Raw genomic sequence first — 16,451 nt, 5'->3', positions numbered from 1 at the left:
GAATTTGACTGTTCTAGTTACCTCATGTAAGTGGAATCACACAATATTTGTCTTTTTGTATTTAGCCGATTTCACTTAATGCCCTCAAGATGGAGACCAGTATGGAAGTTCTGTAAAAAACTAAAAATAGAGCTACCATATGATTCTGCATTCCAACTCCTGGGCATCAATCTGGAGAAAACCTTAATTCAAAAAGATACATGGGGGGGCTTCTTTGGCCATCCAGTGGTTAAGACTCTGTGCTTCGAATGCAAGGGGCGTGGGTTCAATCCTTGGGCAGGGAACTAAGATCCCACATGCAGTGAAACCAAAAAAATAAACACTTTTTAAAAATAGAAAGAAAAGATACATGCACCCCAGTGTTCACAGCAGCACTATTTAGAGCAGCCAAGACATGGAAGCAGCCTAAATGTCCATTCACAGATGACCGGATAAAAGAGATGTGGTGCTGTAATCTGAAACTAACAAAACACTGTAAATCAACTATACCTCAATTTAAAAAAATAAAAATCACAAAAAAGATTCATCTTCGTTGTAGAATGTGTCAGAATTTCCTTCCTTTTTAAGGCTGAATCATATTCCTTGGTACGGATGGACCACACTTTGCTTCTCCACTCATTTGTCCATGGACACTTGGGTTGTCTCCACCTGTTAAGATAGCATGAATACTGGCACTATGAATATGGGTGTACAAATATCACTTAAAGATCCTTGTTTTAATTCTTTGGGGTAGATACCCAGAAGTGCTGAATCATATGCTATTCTATTTTTAATTTTTAAGGAACCACCAAACCATTTTCTGTAACAGCTGCACCATCTTCCATTCCCACCAACAGCGCACGAGGGTTTCCATTTCACGGCATCCTGGCCATCACTTGTTATTTTCTGGGTTACTGTCATCCGAGTCAGTGAGTGTGAAGTGGTATCACATGCGGTTTCGATTTGTATTTCCCTGGTGATTCACGACATTTGGCATCTTTTTCCGTGCTTGTTGATCATTCATATCGCTTCTTTGGAGAAATGTCTATTCAAGTCCTTTGCCGGGTTTGGAATCGGGTTGTTTGGCAAATTGAAAAGATCAGTTAGGTATGGTCCTTCACTGTGTCTAGTACTGGAGACCCATCACATAAGCAAATCATTCAAACCATGTATAAATGAGACAGAAGAGCCAAACTGAACGCTCCCCTTTCTCGGTATGCTGTGGGTGTCTGTGGAGAAAGGAACACGTCAGTCGCTTCACCTGGATGCATGTGGAGGGTGACTTGCTCGCTGAGTGTTTTCACCTCGTTATCTTAAGCAGCAAGTTTCTAAAGCGGCTCAAAAATTGTCAGCGATTAATTCAGGAGCATCATTCATTTAAATATACTTGGGAGGTATGGTCGGTAACTTTACCTTTCAGAAGGCAGCCCCCAACCTTTGCTTCTTAAAAGGCTTGAGCAGCTTTCTTGACAAGCCCCATCTATTTCTGCTGTGAATTTTCATCTCAGGTTGTCACTTAGAGGTATAATCAACGTAGATGTTGCAATTTGCTCAGTCTGTGATGTCTTAACTGAGCTCAGGACAAGGCTGTCACACTTCTCTTTCGTGAGAGTCCTTGGAATCAAGTGAGAATACAGTTTGATTTTCTCGCAGGAAAGTATTCGCTGCATAGAAGACAGACTGTCCTTACAGCAGTTGAACTTATAGGTTCTGGTTAGATTCTCAACTCACAGATGAAAATTAAGACTTGAATAAATAAACCAGGGAGAATCCAAGGGGAATGTTATGCTAACAGTGGACTAGTCTTAGGAGAAAGCTTCCGTTGGAAAAAGGGTGGGGCTAAGTAACATTAGAGACATTTCGTGGAACCGGAACAGTCTGGCTGACACCTCATTCCCTGAAGGAGTTTCCACCCCCTGAATGCAATCCTTTGCAGAATACTTCATATCTAAGTGGGTGGGATAAGGGGGTGAGAGGGGGTTGGTGCCAACAGTGGATGACTTAGGAAAGCGATGAACCACCCAACATTTCTTTCCTCAAATCTAGAGACTTGCCACGAATTGTTTAGCAATCATCAGTTTCCTTCCCTCAAATGCAGAGATCTAAAAACTCAAGGCATATAAGAGCCAGGATAAACCCAGAGCGTGAGTCCCTGGCAATCTTCACATTACACATATGACCTAGAGCAGATTTGGTGTCAGCAGATCAGTGGGTTTAAGAATTTCCCTGATGGCTCAGCAGGTAAAGAACCCGCCTGCCAATGCAGGAGACCCAGGTTCGATCCCTGGGTCAGGAAGATCCCCTGAAGCAGGAAACGGCAACTACTCCAGTGGTGGTGATGGTGGTTTAGTCGCTAAGTCATATCCAACTCTTGTGACCCCACAGGCTGTAGCCTGCCAGAATCTCTTTCCATGGGATTCTCCAGGCAAGAATACTGGAGTGGGTAGCCATTTCCTTCTCCAGGGGATCCTCCCAACCCAGGAATGGAACCCAGGTCTCCTGCATTGCAGGCAGATTTTTTACCAACCGAGCTACGAGGGAAGCCCAACTACTCCAGTATTCTTGCTTAAAAAACCCCACTGACAGAGAAGCCTGATGGGTTACAGTCCAAAGGGTTGCGGAGAGTCAGACTCGACTAAGCACACACATGAGTGGGTTTAAATACTTCCCTGTTGACCGGCTAGGGGATCCTGGGCAATTCCTTTAAATCTGAGTTTCAACTTCTTCATCTATAAAGTAGATATAATACCAACATCATACTGTTACTATAAGCATTACGGGTATGGAGGATATCTGTAAAAATGTTTTGTGTATCCTGTGACTGTTCTGAATCCAGGCGTATTTGTATCTAAGCCACCTTCCAGAGAGGGATTTTGGTTTGTGTGTTCATTTAACTGAATGTGTAGGTAGTGACCAGGACTTTGTTAACAATAAAAGTTCCCCTAATTTTGACTTTTTGTTAAATGTTATACCTCTCTGCCCTTCCCCTGAAAAAGGAAACTGTTTCAAGTTTTCTAAACAGTCACATTTCTCAAAGACAAGAGAATCAGGGATTTGGAATATACTGCCAATTATGATTCACCCAAACTGAGTGAAGGGGCGCTTACTTTGTGTTTTCTATTTTCTAAAAAGAAAAATTATCTGGCTGCACTGCCTGTTTTTATTTTTTTTTAATATTTATTTGGCTAATTAGCCAAACCAATTGGCTAATTAAATTGGCTGTGCTAGGTCTTAGTCTCAGCACATGGGATCTAGTTCTAGATTTGTTGCAGCACGTGGGATCTAGTTCCCTGACCAGGGTCGAACCTGGGCTCCCTGCACTGGGAGCGAGGAGTCTTAGCCACTGGACCCACCAAGGAAGTCCCTCTTTTTAACTTTTAATTATGGAGAACTTCAAATATCCACATGGGGAAAAAATACAGAATAGTATAATAACTACCCCTACCATGAACCCATCACCAGCCATCACATTGCCAGACGTACAAAATATCTTTCTCTTCCACTTCCCGTGTCCCATATTAGTTGTTGCCCAGTTGCTCAGTGTCTGAATCTTCACGACCTCATGGATGGTAGTCTGCCAGGCTCCCGTCCTTCACTATTACTTTGAAACAAATTCCAAATGTTTCAAGTACATATTTCATTCAGTACATATCTCTTAAGAGTGACATTTTAAATTAACCTTAACGTGAAACCTAAAAAGTTAACAATTCTTCAATATAAAATCTCAATTCAATGTTCAAGCTTCCAATGTCTCAAATATCCAATGTACCTTATTTTTACATTTGTTGCAATCAGAATACAAGTAAGGTATCACAGTCTAGCTGGTCCATATGTCTTTTATAGGTTTCCCTATATCTTTGGAAGGACTGATGCTAAAGCTGAAACTCCAGTACTTTGGCCACCTCATGCGAAGAGTTGACTCATTGGAAAAGACTCTGATGCTGGGAGGGATGGGGGCAGGAGGAGAAGGGGACGACAGAGGATGAGATGGCTGGATGGCATCACCGACTTGATGGACGTGAGTCTCAGTGAACTCCGGAAATTGGTGATGGACAGGGAGGCCTGGCGTGCTGCGATTCATGGGGTCGCAAAGAGTCGGACACAACTGAGCGACTGATCTGAACTGATATGCAATTTTTATTTGGAACTTACAAATGAAGAAACTGAGTTGTCTGTCCTGCAGTTTCTTACAGTCTGGATTTTGCTGACTGCATATCTAAAGCTCAGCTTAACATTTTTCTCTGTCTTCTGTATTTCCTGTAAATTGATAGTTGGGTCGAGATGTTTACTTTCTTTTTTAAATATTTGGTTGTGAGATCTAGTTCCCTGACCAGGGATTGAACCTGGGCCCCCTGCATTGGACGCTCAGAGTCTTAGCCACTGGACCCCCAGGAAGTCCCAAATTGCTTCTTCCTCATGTTTTCTCTTCAAGTCTACAAGTTCTTTCCTCCGTCTTCTCCATTCTGCTGTTGGGCGCGCCCAGTCAAGTCTTGGTTTCAGTTATTTTATTTTTCAGTTCTAGAATTCCCACTTGGTTCTTCTTTCTGTTTCTTTGCTGAGACTTCACAGGCTCCAGGCCGTCACCGGAACGTGGTCTTTTAACGTGTGGACACATGGCAGAGCCTCCAAGGTGGCCCCCAGTGGTCCTGTCTCCTGGTCTACATCTGTAGCCTCTCCCGCTTTCTACGGGGGCTCGCCGGTACAGCCAGGAGCGTATGGTGGAAGGGATGCTGTACCCTGTCTGAGCTTAGGTTATGAAGGACTGTGGCTTCTGCCTTGGGCACTCTCTCTTTTTCACCCCACGCACAGACGCTCAGGTCACCTGCTCTGGCAGAAGCAAGCTGCCCTGCAGCAGGTGGTGCCCGAGGCCCTGCTCTGTCCTTTACCAAAAGACGCAGGACAAATCAGACAAGCTTGAGCTCCGACTTCTCTACTGGGAAATTGCTTTTGCCCCACCTACTTCCCAGAGTTATGAGTCTCATATATGATAAAATGCTTGAAAACATTATATGACTATTAATTTATCTAAACCGACACCTTTCATTCACAGATGACAACCTGAAACCCAAAGGAATGGGGAGAATTGACAGATGAGACACGAAGGGAACAGAGGCTTTACAAGGGAAAGAAAGGCAGGGCTTCCTTGGGGGTCCAGGGGTGAACAGTCTGCCTTGCAATAAAGAAGACACGGGTTCAATCCTTGGCCTAGGAAGATCCAAGTTACTATGGGGCAACTAAGCCGGCGCACCTCAACTAGCGAGCCTGTGTGGCGCAACTCCTGAAGCCCGTGTGCCCAGAGCCTCCACAAGAGACACCACTGCAGCGAGAGGCCTGTGCAGCGCGACTAGAGAGCAGCCCCCACTCAGCACAGCAAGAGAAAGCCCACGTGCAGCGACGGAGACCCAGCAGGCCAAAGATAAACAACTATCTTTTCAAAAAAGAAAAGAGAAAAAGCCAGGTCTGGAATCCAGAGCTTGCGACTTCAATCAAGGCCAGTTGTTTTCTCTGCTGTTCCTAAAGCGTCACGGGCTTTGGGTTCAACAGTCGCTGCACATTTCAGAGAAACAGAAGACGGATTATGGATGGCACATGGTCGACCAAGAGAGTGGTATTTCTTCTAGGGCACATAACCACTTGAGGGTAGACGCAAGAGGATCGGAGTTTTTTCGTTTAGCTTTTACATCACAAATTTTTCGGAGCCAGTTACTGCTTCCTCTCTGTTTCTCTGCCAGTCATCTCAATCTGCTGAGTCCAAGCACACAGGCACCCAGCCAGAAGGTGACTAATACCATCTCTTTGCACCCAAACCATGTACAATAGGCAAATAGTTCCTGGTTTAAAAACCCTGCTAGACAAGTTGGTATCAGAATCTTTAAGCTACAAATACTCCTTTGTTATGCAATTTAGTAAAAATAGTTGAGAGAAAAGAGGCTAACAGTTGGAGCCAACGTGGTCAGACTATTTGGGCAAATGTAACTAATCTTAACATGGCTATGCTAGAATGGTACAATTATCATTTTTTCCTCCATTCTTAGTTTTGTGTGTTTAACCTAAAAATTCAAATTTTATACAATGTCTATCTTGACAGAATTATCCGATAAATCTTTTGAATTTAAATAATAACTAGTCATAGTTTAGTTCTTCACACTTCACGGGTCTCTGTTAAGATTCTTTCAGTTGCAAGCCAGCAGAAACCAACTGTAGCTACTTGAAAAATGACAATCTAGGGAATTCCCTAGCAGTCTCTAGTGGTCAGGACTTGGCACTTTACACTGCCAGGGGCCACGGGTTCAATCCCTGGTCAGAGAACTGAGGGCCCGCAAGTCACATGGCATGGCCAAAAATAAAAGAGACAATCTATGGGAGGGACAAAGGAGAACGTAGGGGACCAAAGGGCAGCCCTGGAGAAGCAGGAAGCAGGCACCACCGAGGCCACCATCCCACTGAGTGTAAACTGTGGCTGCTGAAGCAAACACTCGCCAATCCTTTGTTTCTGCTGGGCGCAACCCCTGGGTCCCAGATTCAAAGTCCTCAGAGAGTGAAATTCTGTTTGGCCTAAGATGTGCCCAACTAGATGTCATGAACTGATTTAAAAAAAGAGACAGAGAGAGGGAGTTGAGAGGAATCTCCCAGGCCCTCTCCACTTCCGTGTGGGAGAGTAGAACTCTTTGAGGCGCCCATCCCACCAACACAGCCCTCAGAAGCTGGCAGAGTCACCCCAGAAGATAAGGATACCAACGGGAAAGCCCAGAGTCCACTGAATCACAGATTTGTTCTCACCATTGAGTGAGCCCACGAGCTGCCTTCCAGTCATTCCGGAGGGACACCCACATATCAGCTTCCCTGCCCACCTATCAAGGACCAGTGAGAACATGCTTTGGGCATGACATTTGGGGTGATGCTTAAGAGCAAAATATAACTTGATTTCATCTACGCTCACATCAGACAAATCGAGTCTAATCTTGCTTTAAACCTCCCGTATCCATTCCCATACCACCCAGTGCTGTGTCTCCAGGTTCTTCCCATCCTCGTCACTCTCCTTGTGACCACTGCCCACACAGCCTTCCCTGCAGAACGTTCTGTATGAACAAGCCTTACCTGACAAGGAAAAGGGTCGGGGATCCACAAATAAATATAAAAAATACTGGTCAAACCATACCTACGACTCACCCAAGTTTGTCTGGGGAGCTCTAGGCCGCCCTACTCTGAAGATCTTCTTTGAAGATCCTGAAAGGGAACCGCTAAGCCACACGCACTTAGGAGATGGATTCCATGTGGCTTTCGGGCACAAGTGGCTTAATTGCATCTTTGATAGATGGAGGTGAAAATGTGGAAAATTTTATTAACGTTCAGTTTTAAAAGCTTTACGCCTGTGGTACGCCAAGGGGAAGGGGTTTTCTTAAAGAAGTGAGTCTTAGGGTCTGGGTCCCGGTTTAGGAGTTGTGCAGCAGTGGTATGTGTTTGTTAAGTCCTTCAAGAATTTGTGATCTTGGTCCCGGGCTCGCAAGGCTGTGACAGTTTCTTCTTCCTTCGGGGGAGAAGAGACACTATTATACCTCCAGGCTCTCAGCACATTATCCCTGCACGATGGACTCCTTCACATCTTCTGTGGATTCGCATTTGCTCTGAGTCAGCCTTGAGGCTCTCCCAGAGGAGAGATCAAAGGAGAGAAGCCTTGAACTATTTCTCCAGATGGACCTTAAATGCAGTCTGTGTGTGTGCATCCCATAAAAGGTACCATCTCACACCACGAAGCAGACAACTCAGTGGCTTAGAAATTCACACCCACAGTAGACAAATCACACTGCTTTGCAACCACCATCATCTGTCTCCAGAGTATTATCATTTCCAGTCAAAACTCTACCCATTAAACAAGGCAGCATTCTCTTCCCCCTCCCAGCCTCTGGCAACCACTGTTTGACTTTCTCTCTGTGAACTGGACCACTGTGTGTCCCTCATGTAAGGGGAATCATATAGTATTTGCCCTTTTGTGTCTGGCCTGTTTACAAAAGCAGTTTGCTATATAGAGCATTAACCTTATAGTGAGTAAGGATACAATAGGTATAGATAGCTATTACTTCTAGATCAGAAGTCTTTAGGAGCCCTTATAGGGCTCCTCAAGAACTGTCTCCTTTTTAAAGGATGAGTTTCCTAATTATATGGTTTTCTTAGGAGCCTTTAACCCAGAAGATGCTAATCACTGTCCCAGGTCATTTCTCCTTTGAGAGCATCCTCGTGGTCCCGAACTAAAATCAGCTACCTCTCATTAGGAAGAACCACTAACCTGGTCATATTGATTGCATAGCTCTGGATTTTGCTAATGATTCAAGTTTGACATTTAACAGAGTGTAACCCCATGTTTACCTGGCCACTTAACGTTGATCTCACCTTCCTCAAACGAGAAACATCTAATGCAAAACTACAGAGCGTCAGTGAATCTATGACAAAGGAGGCAACACTATACAGTGGGGATAAGACAGCCTCTTCAATAAATGGTGTTGGGAAAACTGGACAGCCACACACCAAAGAATCAAACTGGACAAGTTTTTCATACCATGTACAAAAATAAACTCAAACTGGATTAAAGGCTTAAAAGAGCTGAAACCATAAAATTTCTGGAAGAAATCCAGACAGCATGCTGCTTGACATCAATCTCAGTAACATGTTTTTTTGATAGGTCTCCTCAGGCAAGGGAAACAAAAGCAAAAATAAGAAACAAATGGGACTATAGGAAAAGAAAAAGCTTTCGTGTAGCAAAGGAAACAACCAACCAACAAAATGAAAAGGGCTGACTACTGGATGGGAAAAGATATTTGCAAATGATATATCTGATATGGGGTTAATATCCAACATACACAAAGAACTCAAACACTCAACATTAAAAAAAACTTGAACACGAGTGGGTCGAAGACTTGAATAGACTTGTCTTTCCAAATGAGACATACAGATGGACGACAGGAACATGAAAAGATGCTCAACATCTAATCATCAAGGAAATGCAAGTCAAAACCACAGTGAGATATCACCTTATATCTGTCACAATGACTTATCAAAAAAACAAAAAGTGTTGGCGAGGATCTGGAGAAAAGAGAACCTTGTGCAGTATTTGTGGGAATATAAATTGGTGCAGCCACTGTGGAAAACAGTATGGAGGTTCCTAAAAAAAAAAAAAAAAAGAAATCAAAAGTAGAACTACCATATGATACAGCAATTCCACTCCTGGATATATAGCCAAAGAAAATGAAGGACTGATGCTGAAGCTGAAGCTCCAACACTTTGGCCACCTGATGCGTAGAGCCAACTCATTGGAAAAGCCCCTGATGCTGGAAAGATTGGGGGTAGAAGGAGATGGTGGTGACAGAGGATGAGGTGGTTGGATAACATCACCGACTCAATGGTCCTGAATTTGAGCAAACTCTGAGAGATAGGAGAGGACAGAGGAGACTGGCGTGCTGCAGTCCATGGGGTCACAAAGAGCCAGACACGACTTAGTGACTGAACAACAACAATCTGAAAAGATCCACGCACCCCGTGTTCACTGCAGCATTATTTATAATAGCCAAGATACGGACGCAGCCTAAGTGCCCATCAATAGATGAATGGATAAGAAGATGCAGACACTACTCAGCCGTAAAAGGAATGTAATCTTCTAATCTGTGGCTACATGGGTGGACCTAGAGGGCACTGTGCTGACTGGAGTCAGACAAACACGAAGACTGTGACTTCACTTATATACGGGATCTACAACACAAACACACACAACAGAAACAGTACAGGCAGAGGGAACACGAGACTGCCTGAGGGGGTGAAAGAGATGGGCGAGGGGGATCAAGAGGTACGAACTACTAGTTACAGTATAAATGAGCCGTGGGATGAAATATACTAGTTACAATATAAATGAGCCGTGGGATGAAACACACAGTGTGGGGAACAGAGTCAGTGACTATGCAGTATCTCAGTAAGGCAACAGATAGGAATTAGGCTTGTTCTGATTTCTATACATTTAAAAATGTATAGGAATATCAAATCACTGTATTGTGTAGCAGGTGCTAACACAGTGTTGTAGGTTAATTACCTTCAAAAACAAACTCATAGAAAAAGAGATCGGATTCGTGGTGACCAGAGGTGGGAGTGAGGGGAGAGGGGAATTGGATGAAGGTAGTGGGGGGATTGGGGGCAGGAGGAGAAGGGCACGACAGAGGATGAGATGGCTGGATGGCATCACCGACTCGATGGACGTGAGTCTGGGTGAACTCCGGGAGCTGGTGATGGACAGGGAGGCCTGGCGTGCTGCGATTCATGGGGTTGCGAAGAGTCAGACACGACTGAGCGACTGAACTGAACTGAGTCTTAAGGCATAAACTTCCCATTATAAGATAAATAAGTATAATGAGTATAATACATATAGATAAGGATAATTAACATGAGTAATGTAATTAGCACTGCCATATGTTACATGTGAAAGTTGTTAAGAGAATAAATCCTAAGAGTTCTCACCACAAGGAAAAAAATTTTCTTTTTCTATTTCATATCTCTGAGATTATGGATGTTCACTAAACTAATTGTGCTAATCATTTGAGGATGTATGTACATCAAACCCGGAGAAGGCAATGGCACCCCACTCCAGTACTCTTGCCTGCAAAATCCCATGGATGGAGGAGCCTGGTAGGCTCCAGTCCATGGGGTCGCTAAGAGTCGGGCACGACTGAGCGACTTCACTTTCACTTTTCACTTTCATGCATTGGAGAAGGAAATGGCAACCCAATCCAGTGTTCTTGCCTGGAGAATCCCAGGGACAGGGGAGCCTAGTGGGCTGCCGTCTATGGGGTCGCACAGAGTCGGACACGACTGAAGCGACTTAGCAGCAGCAGCAGCAGTACATCAAATCATTATGCTGGACACCTTAAACTTACACAGTTCTCTGTCAATCACATCTCAATAAAACTGGGAGAAAGAAAACAATGGGATACTACTTCATACACATTAAAATGGCTATGATTAAAAAAAATACAAAGAAAATAGTTTCACAAAAAAAACACACAAAAAAGTAAAACCAAAAAGAAGAAATTTAAAAATCACAGAAAACAAGTATTGATGAGAATGTTAAAAAAAAAAAAAAGGGAAACTGTGTGTGTTGATGTAAAATGGTACATCCACCATGGATAACAATATGGTGGTTCCTCAAAAATAAAAAATAAAGAATTACCATATGATCCAACAATTCCACTTCTGGGTATATACCCCAAAGAAATAAAAGGAGGAATTCCAACCTATCTGTATTCCCATATTCATAGCAACATTATTCACAATAGACGAAAGGATAACCCAAGTGTCCATCCATAGATGACTAGATAAAATGCGGTATATCCATATGATGGCATATTATTTAGGCTTAGAGGAGGAAACTTTGATACATTCTACAACATGGATGAACTTTGAGGACATTATGCTAAGTGAAAGAAGTCCGTCAGAAAAGTACAAATACTGTGCGATTCTACTTCCGAGGTGCTTAGTGCTTAAATTCAGAGATGGAATATGAGATGGTGGTTTCCAGAGCCTGGTGGGGGCAGGGGGTAATAATTGTTTAATGGGGACAAGTTCTGGAGATGGTTGGTGATGGTGGCCGTACAAAAATGTGAAATGTACTTAATGCCAGTGAACCATACACTTAAAAATGATTTAAACAGTCAATTTTATGTTACATATGTTTTACTACAATAAAAAGTCTGTAAAAGTATCTAATGCTATCTGATCGTGATTCCCTGCTCCTATAGAAAACTTAGGAGCCTTTATTATAGAGTTCATTCCCAAACATCCTATTCTGGAAAGAGACAATTTGTTGTTGCTGTTGTTCAACTGCTAAGTCATGTCTGACTCTCTTGCAACCCCATGGACTGTAGCCCACCAAGCTCCTCGATCCATGGAGTTTTCCAGGCACGATTACTAGAGAGGGTTGCCATTTCCTACTCCAGAGGATCTTCCTGACCCAGGGATCAAACCCACACCTCCCACATTGGCAGGTGGCTTCTTTACCACTGAGCCATCAGGGAAGCCCAGAAAGAGACAAAATACAATTAAAGAGCAAAATGGTTGTTCAAAAGCTGGCCTCCCTTCGTTGTTTGAATTTCTCAGTACAAAGTCACTTTAACATCATACTCCTTTACTCTCCCTCCCCCAGAAGAGGCAAGTAGGGAAAAATAACAAAAAACAAGAGTGAGATTCTACACCAGAGGAGGTAGGACAAGCGCCTACGAGATTAAAGGGGTCTGGAAGCTTCCTAGGACCAAGAAGCTGCCACTCAAAGGTGGCCCCCATAACACGGAAGGGAAGAAACTCAGGGCCGAGTCATGAGACAAGCCTGCCTGTCCGTCACCAGCTTCCTAGGAACAGCCCAGGTACCGGCCAGGTGATCACCTGCACAGGAGGTCTGGGCACTTACCTCGGAGAAGTGTCTCTCAATAATGTTCAGTGCAGTCAGGGCGACCTGATGGTTCTCGTGAAGTTGCAGAGCCTCAATTCTATCAAGCCCACCGAGTCCTTCTATCAGCAGACACATGTTTTCCTTCTGAGAAATCTTCTCCGCTGCCTGCAGGTGATATAAGAGTGAGACTCTGGACCGAAGCCCTTAGGACATGGGGCTTTACCTCAGTGGAATCAGACCAAAGCCGCCCAGTGGGCTGCTGCAGCGTTCTTCTCCCAGATTGAATCAAAATTGCATTGTCTTCCTCTCATTTGGGGGTAACTGTCATCTATCTATTGAGATTTGTCTTCATTACACAAAATTCAGTATTTTTTTTTTCTGAATATGCCACCACCCATACACACATGGCTGAACACTATTTTGTAGGTATCCCCTTTCTAATTGGGCTTCTCTGGTGGCTCAGATGTAAAGAATCTGCCTGCAATGCGGGATACCTGGATTTGATCCTGTTGGGAAGATCCCCTGGAGGAGAGCATGGCAGCTCACTCCAGTATTGTTGCCTGGAGAATCCGCACGGACAGAGGAGCCTGGCGGGTTACAGTCCATGGGGTCGCAAAGAGTCAGACACAACTGAGTGACTAAGCACACCCCTTCTAATTAATGGAGACTGTTTTAAAAACAGAGAAAAGAATGTTCAAGTGATGCTACATAAATGCAGATGTTCTGGCCCTGTGCTCCCTGGAAAGCCTTGAGAGGTCAGGCAGGAGACCCTCGGTAACAGAAGCCACACCATGGCAGCTAGTGAGGTCCCTGGAAACACGTGATGGGACTGGATTGAAGCCCGTGCTGATCACTGGATTTCTCATCCACGGGCATTCACTCACTCATCATTTGTACGTACACTATGGGCAAGGGCCACAAAACTATCAATAAAGGTGAGACACAGAGAAAGCCTTTTCCCAACTCAGACTACCAGGGGAGACAAGAATTGCTATAGTACAGCAAGCCATGATGGGAAAGAACATAAAACAGGGTGTATATACGGGTATAACAATCATTTCGCTATACAGCAGAAATCAACACAATGTCAATCAGCTATACTTCAATTAAAAAAAAAAAAAAGCAGAAAGGACAATAGAGTAAGTGTCAGAGGTTTAAGTTATAGAAGATGTGCACAAAAGGCTTGGGAAGTACCCAGTTCTTAATGACCAGCACAGTACCAGGGTCCATCACAGAATAATGGCATCCCCTAGAGAAGGAAGGGAAGGACAGAGTTCTGAGGGAACAAGTGCTGCGTATCGAGAGGAAGCATCACTACAGTGTACGCTCAGTTGTCCGATTCTTTGCCACCCCAGGGACTGTAGAGCCTGCTAGGCTCCTCTGTCCATAGAATTTTCCAGGCAAGAATACTGGAGTGGGTTGCCATTTCCTTCTCCAGGGGATCTTCCCAACCCAGGGATCAAACCCACATCTCTTCGAGGAAAGGAGTAGTTCACCTAAGTAGAATCTTTGAGGGAAGCGCAGAGAGAGAAAGAAACGACTTTGTCATCCTGTAGGACTCTGCTGGCTATTATGTGAGCAGTAATAAACACACACACAAACAAAACTTCCTGTGGATCAAATTAAATATTGGTTAGGCCATAATTTATCTGATGAGAGCCTGCACTTTTGTCTAAGTCTTGATACCTTCTAGTCCTCTCTGTATGTCCAGAGTGAGCTCTTGGCTTTGAGTAAAAGAAACAGAGGCAGGAACCAATGTGCTAGGTTAGTCTCTAAGAAAACTGGGAAGTGGGTGATGACCTAGAGCAGGAGGAGCCCTGGAGAATTCTGGACTTGGACAGAACAGCAGATGGCCCCCAAGTTACTGCAAAGAACCTCAACTGTACTCTGCTGCCCACCTGAAGCATCTTCTATCTTATCCTGATCTTTCTTACTGTCCCATGGGCCACCACTGGATACAGGGGCTTCACTGGTCCTCCAGATGGGACGTGCCCAGACTCCTCCCAAGAAAAAGACCCCAAGTGTTTCATTCAAATGAATGAGATAAACAGATTTCTACAGCTCCAAGTGCGCTTTCACACGTTATGCCCAACCTTGCCTTGTTGTTATTGCTTTTCCCTCATTAAGTCCTGCCCACCTCTCTGTGACCCTACGGGCTGCAGCACCCCAGGCTCCCCATCCCTCACTGTTTCTCAGAGTTCCGTCGGATTCGTGTCCAGTGAGTCGGTGATGCTATCTAAGCGTTTAATTCTCACCGTCCCCTTCTCCTTTTGCCTTCAATCTTTCCCAGCACCAGAGTCAGCTTTGCTACTTTTCCTGCTGGCTGCCAAGTCTCTAATCTGATTTGCTCAAAGTCTTAGTGTCTAATTGGGCTGTTTCCAATCCGTTTTTGACTGGGGTCAGTTCTTTCTGGGACAGTTGCATGAAAAGAGTGCTTTAAGTGAGCTTTTTAAAGGAGTCCTCTGGTGTTACTTTGAACCTTTTCAAATGGCTCCGTCACATAAAAAAGACCTTCACCAAATGAATAAAGCCAGACTCTAAGATGGCCTGAGATGATCCCTGCCTCCGGGATATTCATTCCCTTGTGTAGCCCCTCCCATGCTGAAATGGGGTCATCTGTGTAACCAATAGGATGTTGTTGACATGACCTCCTTCCTAAGTCCTACAAGACATTGGGGCTTCCACCTTGCTAGAGGGTGGCAGATAGCTTGCTGCAGGGGAAGACAGCAGCCACGATGGAAGGGCACTCAAGCAGTCCCAGGCAACCCATGTGGTAAGAAGAACTTTCTAGGCAGGTAATCGAGTCTTCATGGAAGCTGATTCTTCAGCCTCCATCAAGCCTTCAGATGAGACTGCACCCCCGTTTCCATCTTGAAATTCTAAGACCCTGAGCCAGAACCATCTGCCTCAGATCTAAGCTGCCTCGATCCCTAAACCCAGAAACTGTGTGAGACAATGATTGTTTTAAGCCACTAGAGGGGTAATTTGTTGTTCAGTATACAACTGACACAGATAGTATGTAAACATTGGCTTAGCTCACCTTTATTTCAGAAATAAGAATTCTCTAGAATTATCTCCCAGAGAAGGCAATGGCACCCCACTCCAGAACTCTAGCCTGGAAAATCCCATGGGCGGAGGAGCCTGATAGGCTGCAGTCCATGGGGTCACACAGAGTCGGACACGACTGAGCGACTTCACTTTCACTTTTCACTTTCATGCACTGGAGAAGGAAATGGCAACCCACTCCAGTGTTCTTGCCTGGAGAATCCCAGGGACAGGGGAGCCTGGTGGGCTGCCGTCTATGGGGTCGCACAGAGTCGGACACGACTGAAGTGACTTAGCAGTAGCAGCAGCAGAATTACCTCAAGGCTTTGTAGTCCATTTTCCCAGCCACGCAGCTAAACGGAAAGGAACTCTAGTACGGTCCCTCAAGGTCTCTCCTTGTTAACATCCTGCTGCTTCCTCCAAGTATATTGTTTCCTCTTCTAGAAGAACCAGCCATCTGACTCATTGACTGTTTCTTCCTTGCTTCGAACCTTTGGTTAGTTTCTCTCTCTCACTCAGACTAAGTCCACCTTCTCTCACAGACCATCCGTGCTCTGGCCCCTAGATATCACGAGCCTGTCTCCCAGGACCTTCCACCCTTTGACTCTCTCTGGCCACACCCCCATCCCTGCTTTTTAAGGTCTCCTCCACTTAGAGACCACTTTCCCAGGTGCCCACAAGACTCACTCACTTCTTTCAGGCCTTTACTCAAACGTTCTTCCTCATTGAAGTTTCTCCAAACTATTGCATCTAAGAGACCACCATGCCCTCCCCACTCTGGGCCATCAGTAACTACCCCTCCATCAGATATATTCTACTGGCAACTCTCTATTCAATGCGTCTGCTCCTCGCCCCCCTAATACATAAACTCTACGGGACAAGGACTTTGCTTTGTTGTTTCCTGAGCATCTAAAACAATGCAGGCCACCGAGACACTTCTGGGGGAAAATGCAGATGGTGGACCTTCACTGAAAGGCCTCTTGTCCTGCTATCCATCGGATGTGTG

The 16,451-nt window shown here is 44.7% G+C and overlaps 1 protein-coding gene across 2 annotated transcripts in view; it reads right to left on the bottom strand.

Moving 5' to 3' along the window:
- KPNA7 (karyopherin subunit alpha 7) overlaps positions 1-16,451 on the bottom strand; it is a 42,799-nt gene that overhangs the window by 12,617 nt on the left and 13,731 nt on the right. The window contains exons 9-10 of one of the 2 annotated variants that reach the window (XM_005902938.3): positions 12,419-12,565; positions 7,215-7,507 (exon numbers count right to left, since the gene is read on the bottom strand). In XM_005902938.3, coding sequence (XP_005903000.1) covers positions 7,394-7,507; positions 12,419-12,565 — 261 coding nt within the window. In that variant the 3' untranslated portion in view covers positions 7,215-7,393. Of the gene's footprint in view, positions 1-7,214; positions 7,508-12,418; positions 12,566-16,451 lie in introns of those variants that run through there. The other variant, XM_070362177.1, reaches the window with a different exon arrangement.

This window comes from Bos mutus, chromosome 25, assembly GCF_027580195.1.
Source record: "Bos mutus isolate GX-2022 chromosome 25, NWIPB_WYAK_1.1, whole genome shotgun sequence".
NCBI lineage: Eukaryota > Metazoa > Chordata > Mammalia > Artiodactyla > Bovidae > Bos > Bos mutus.
The sequence above is the reverse complement of the archived record's forward strand: the minus strand, read 5'-3'. Positions and strand labels throughout refer to the sequence as shown.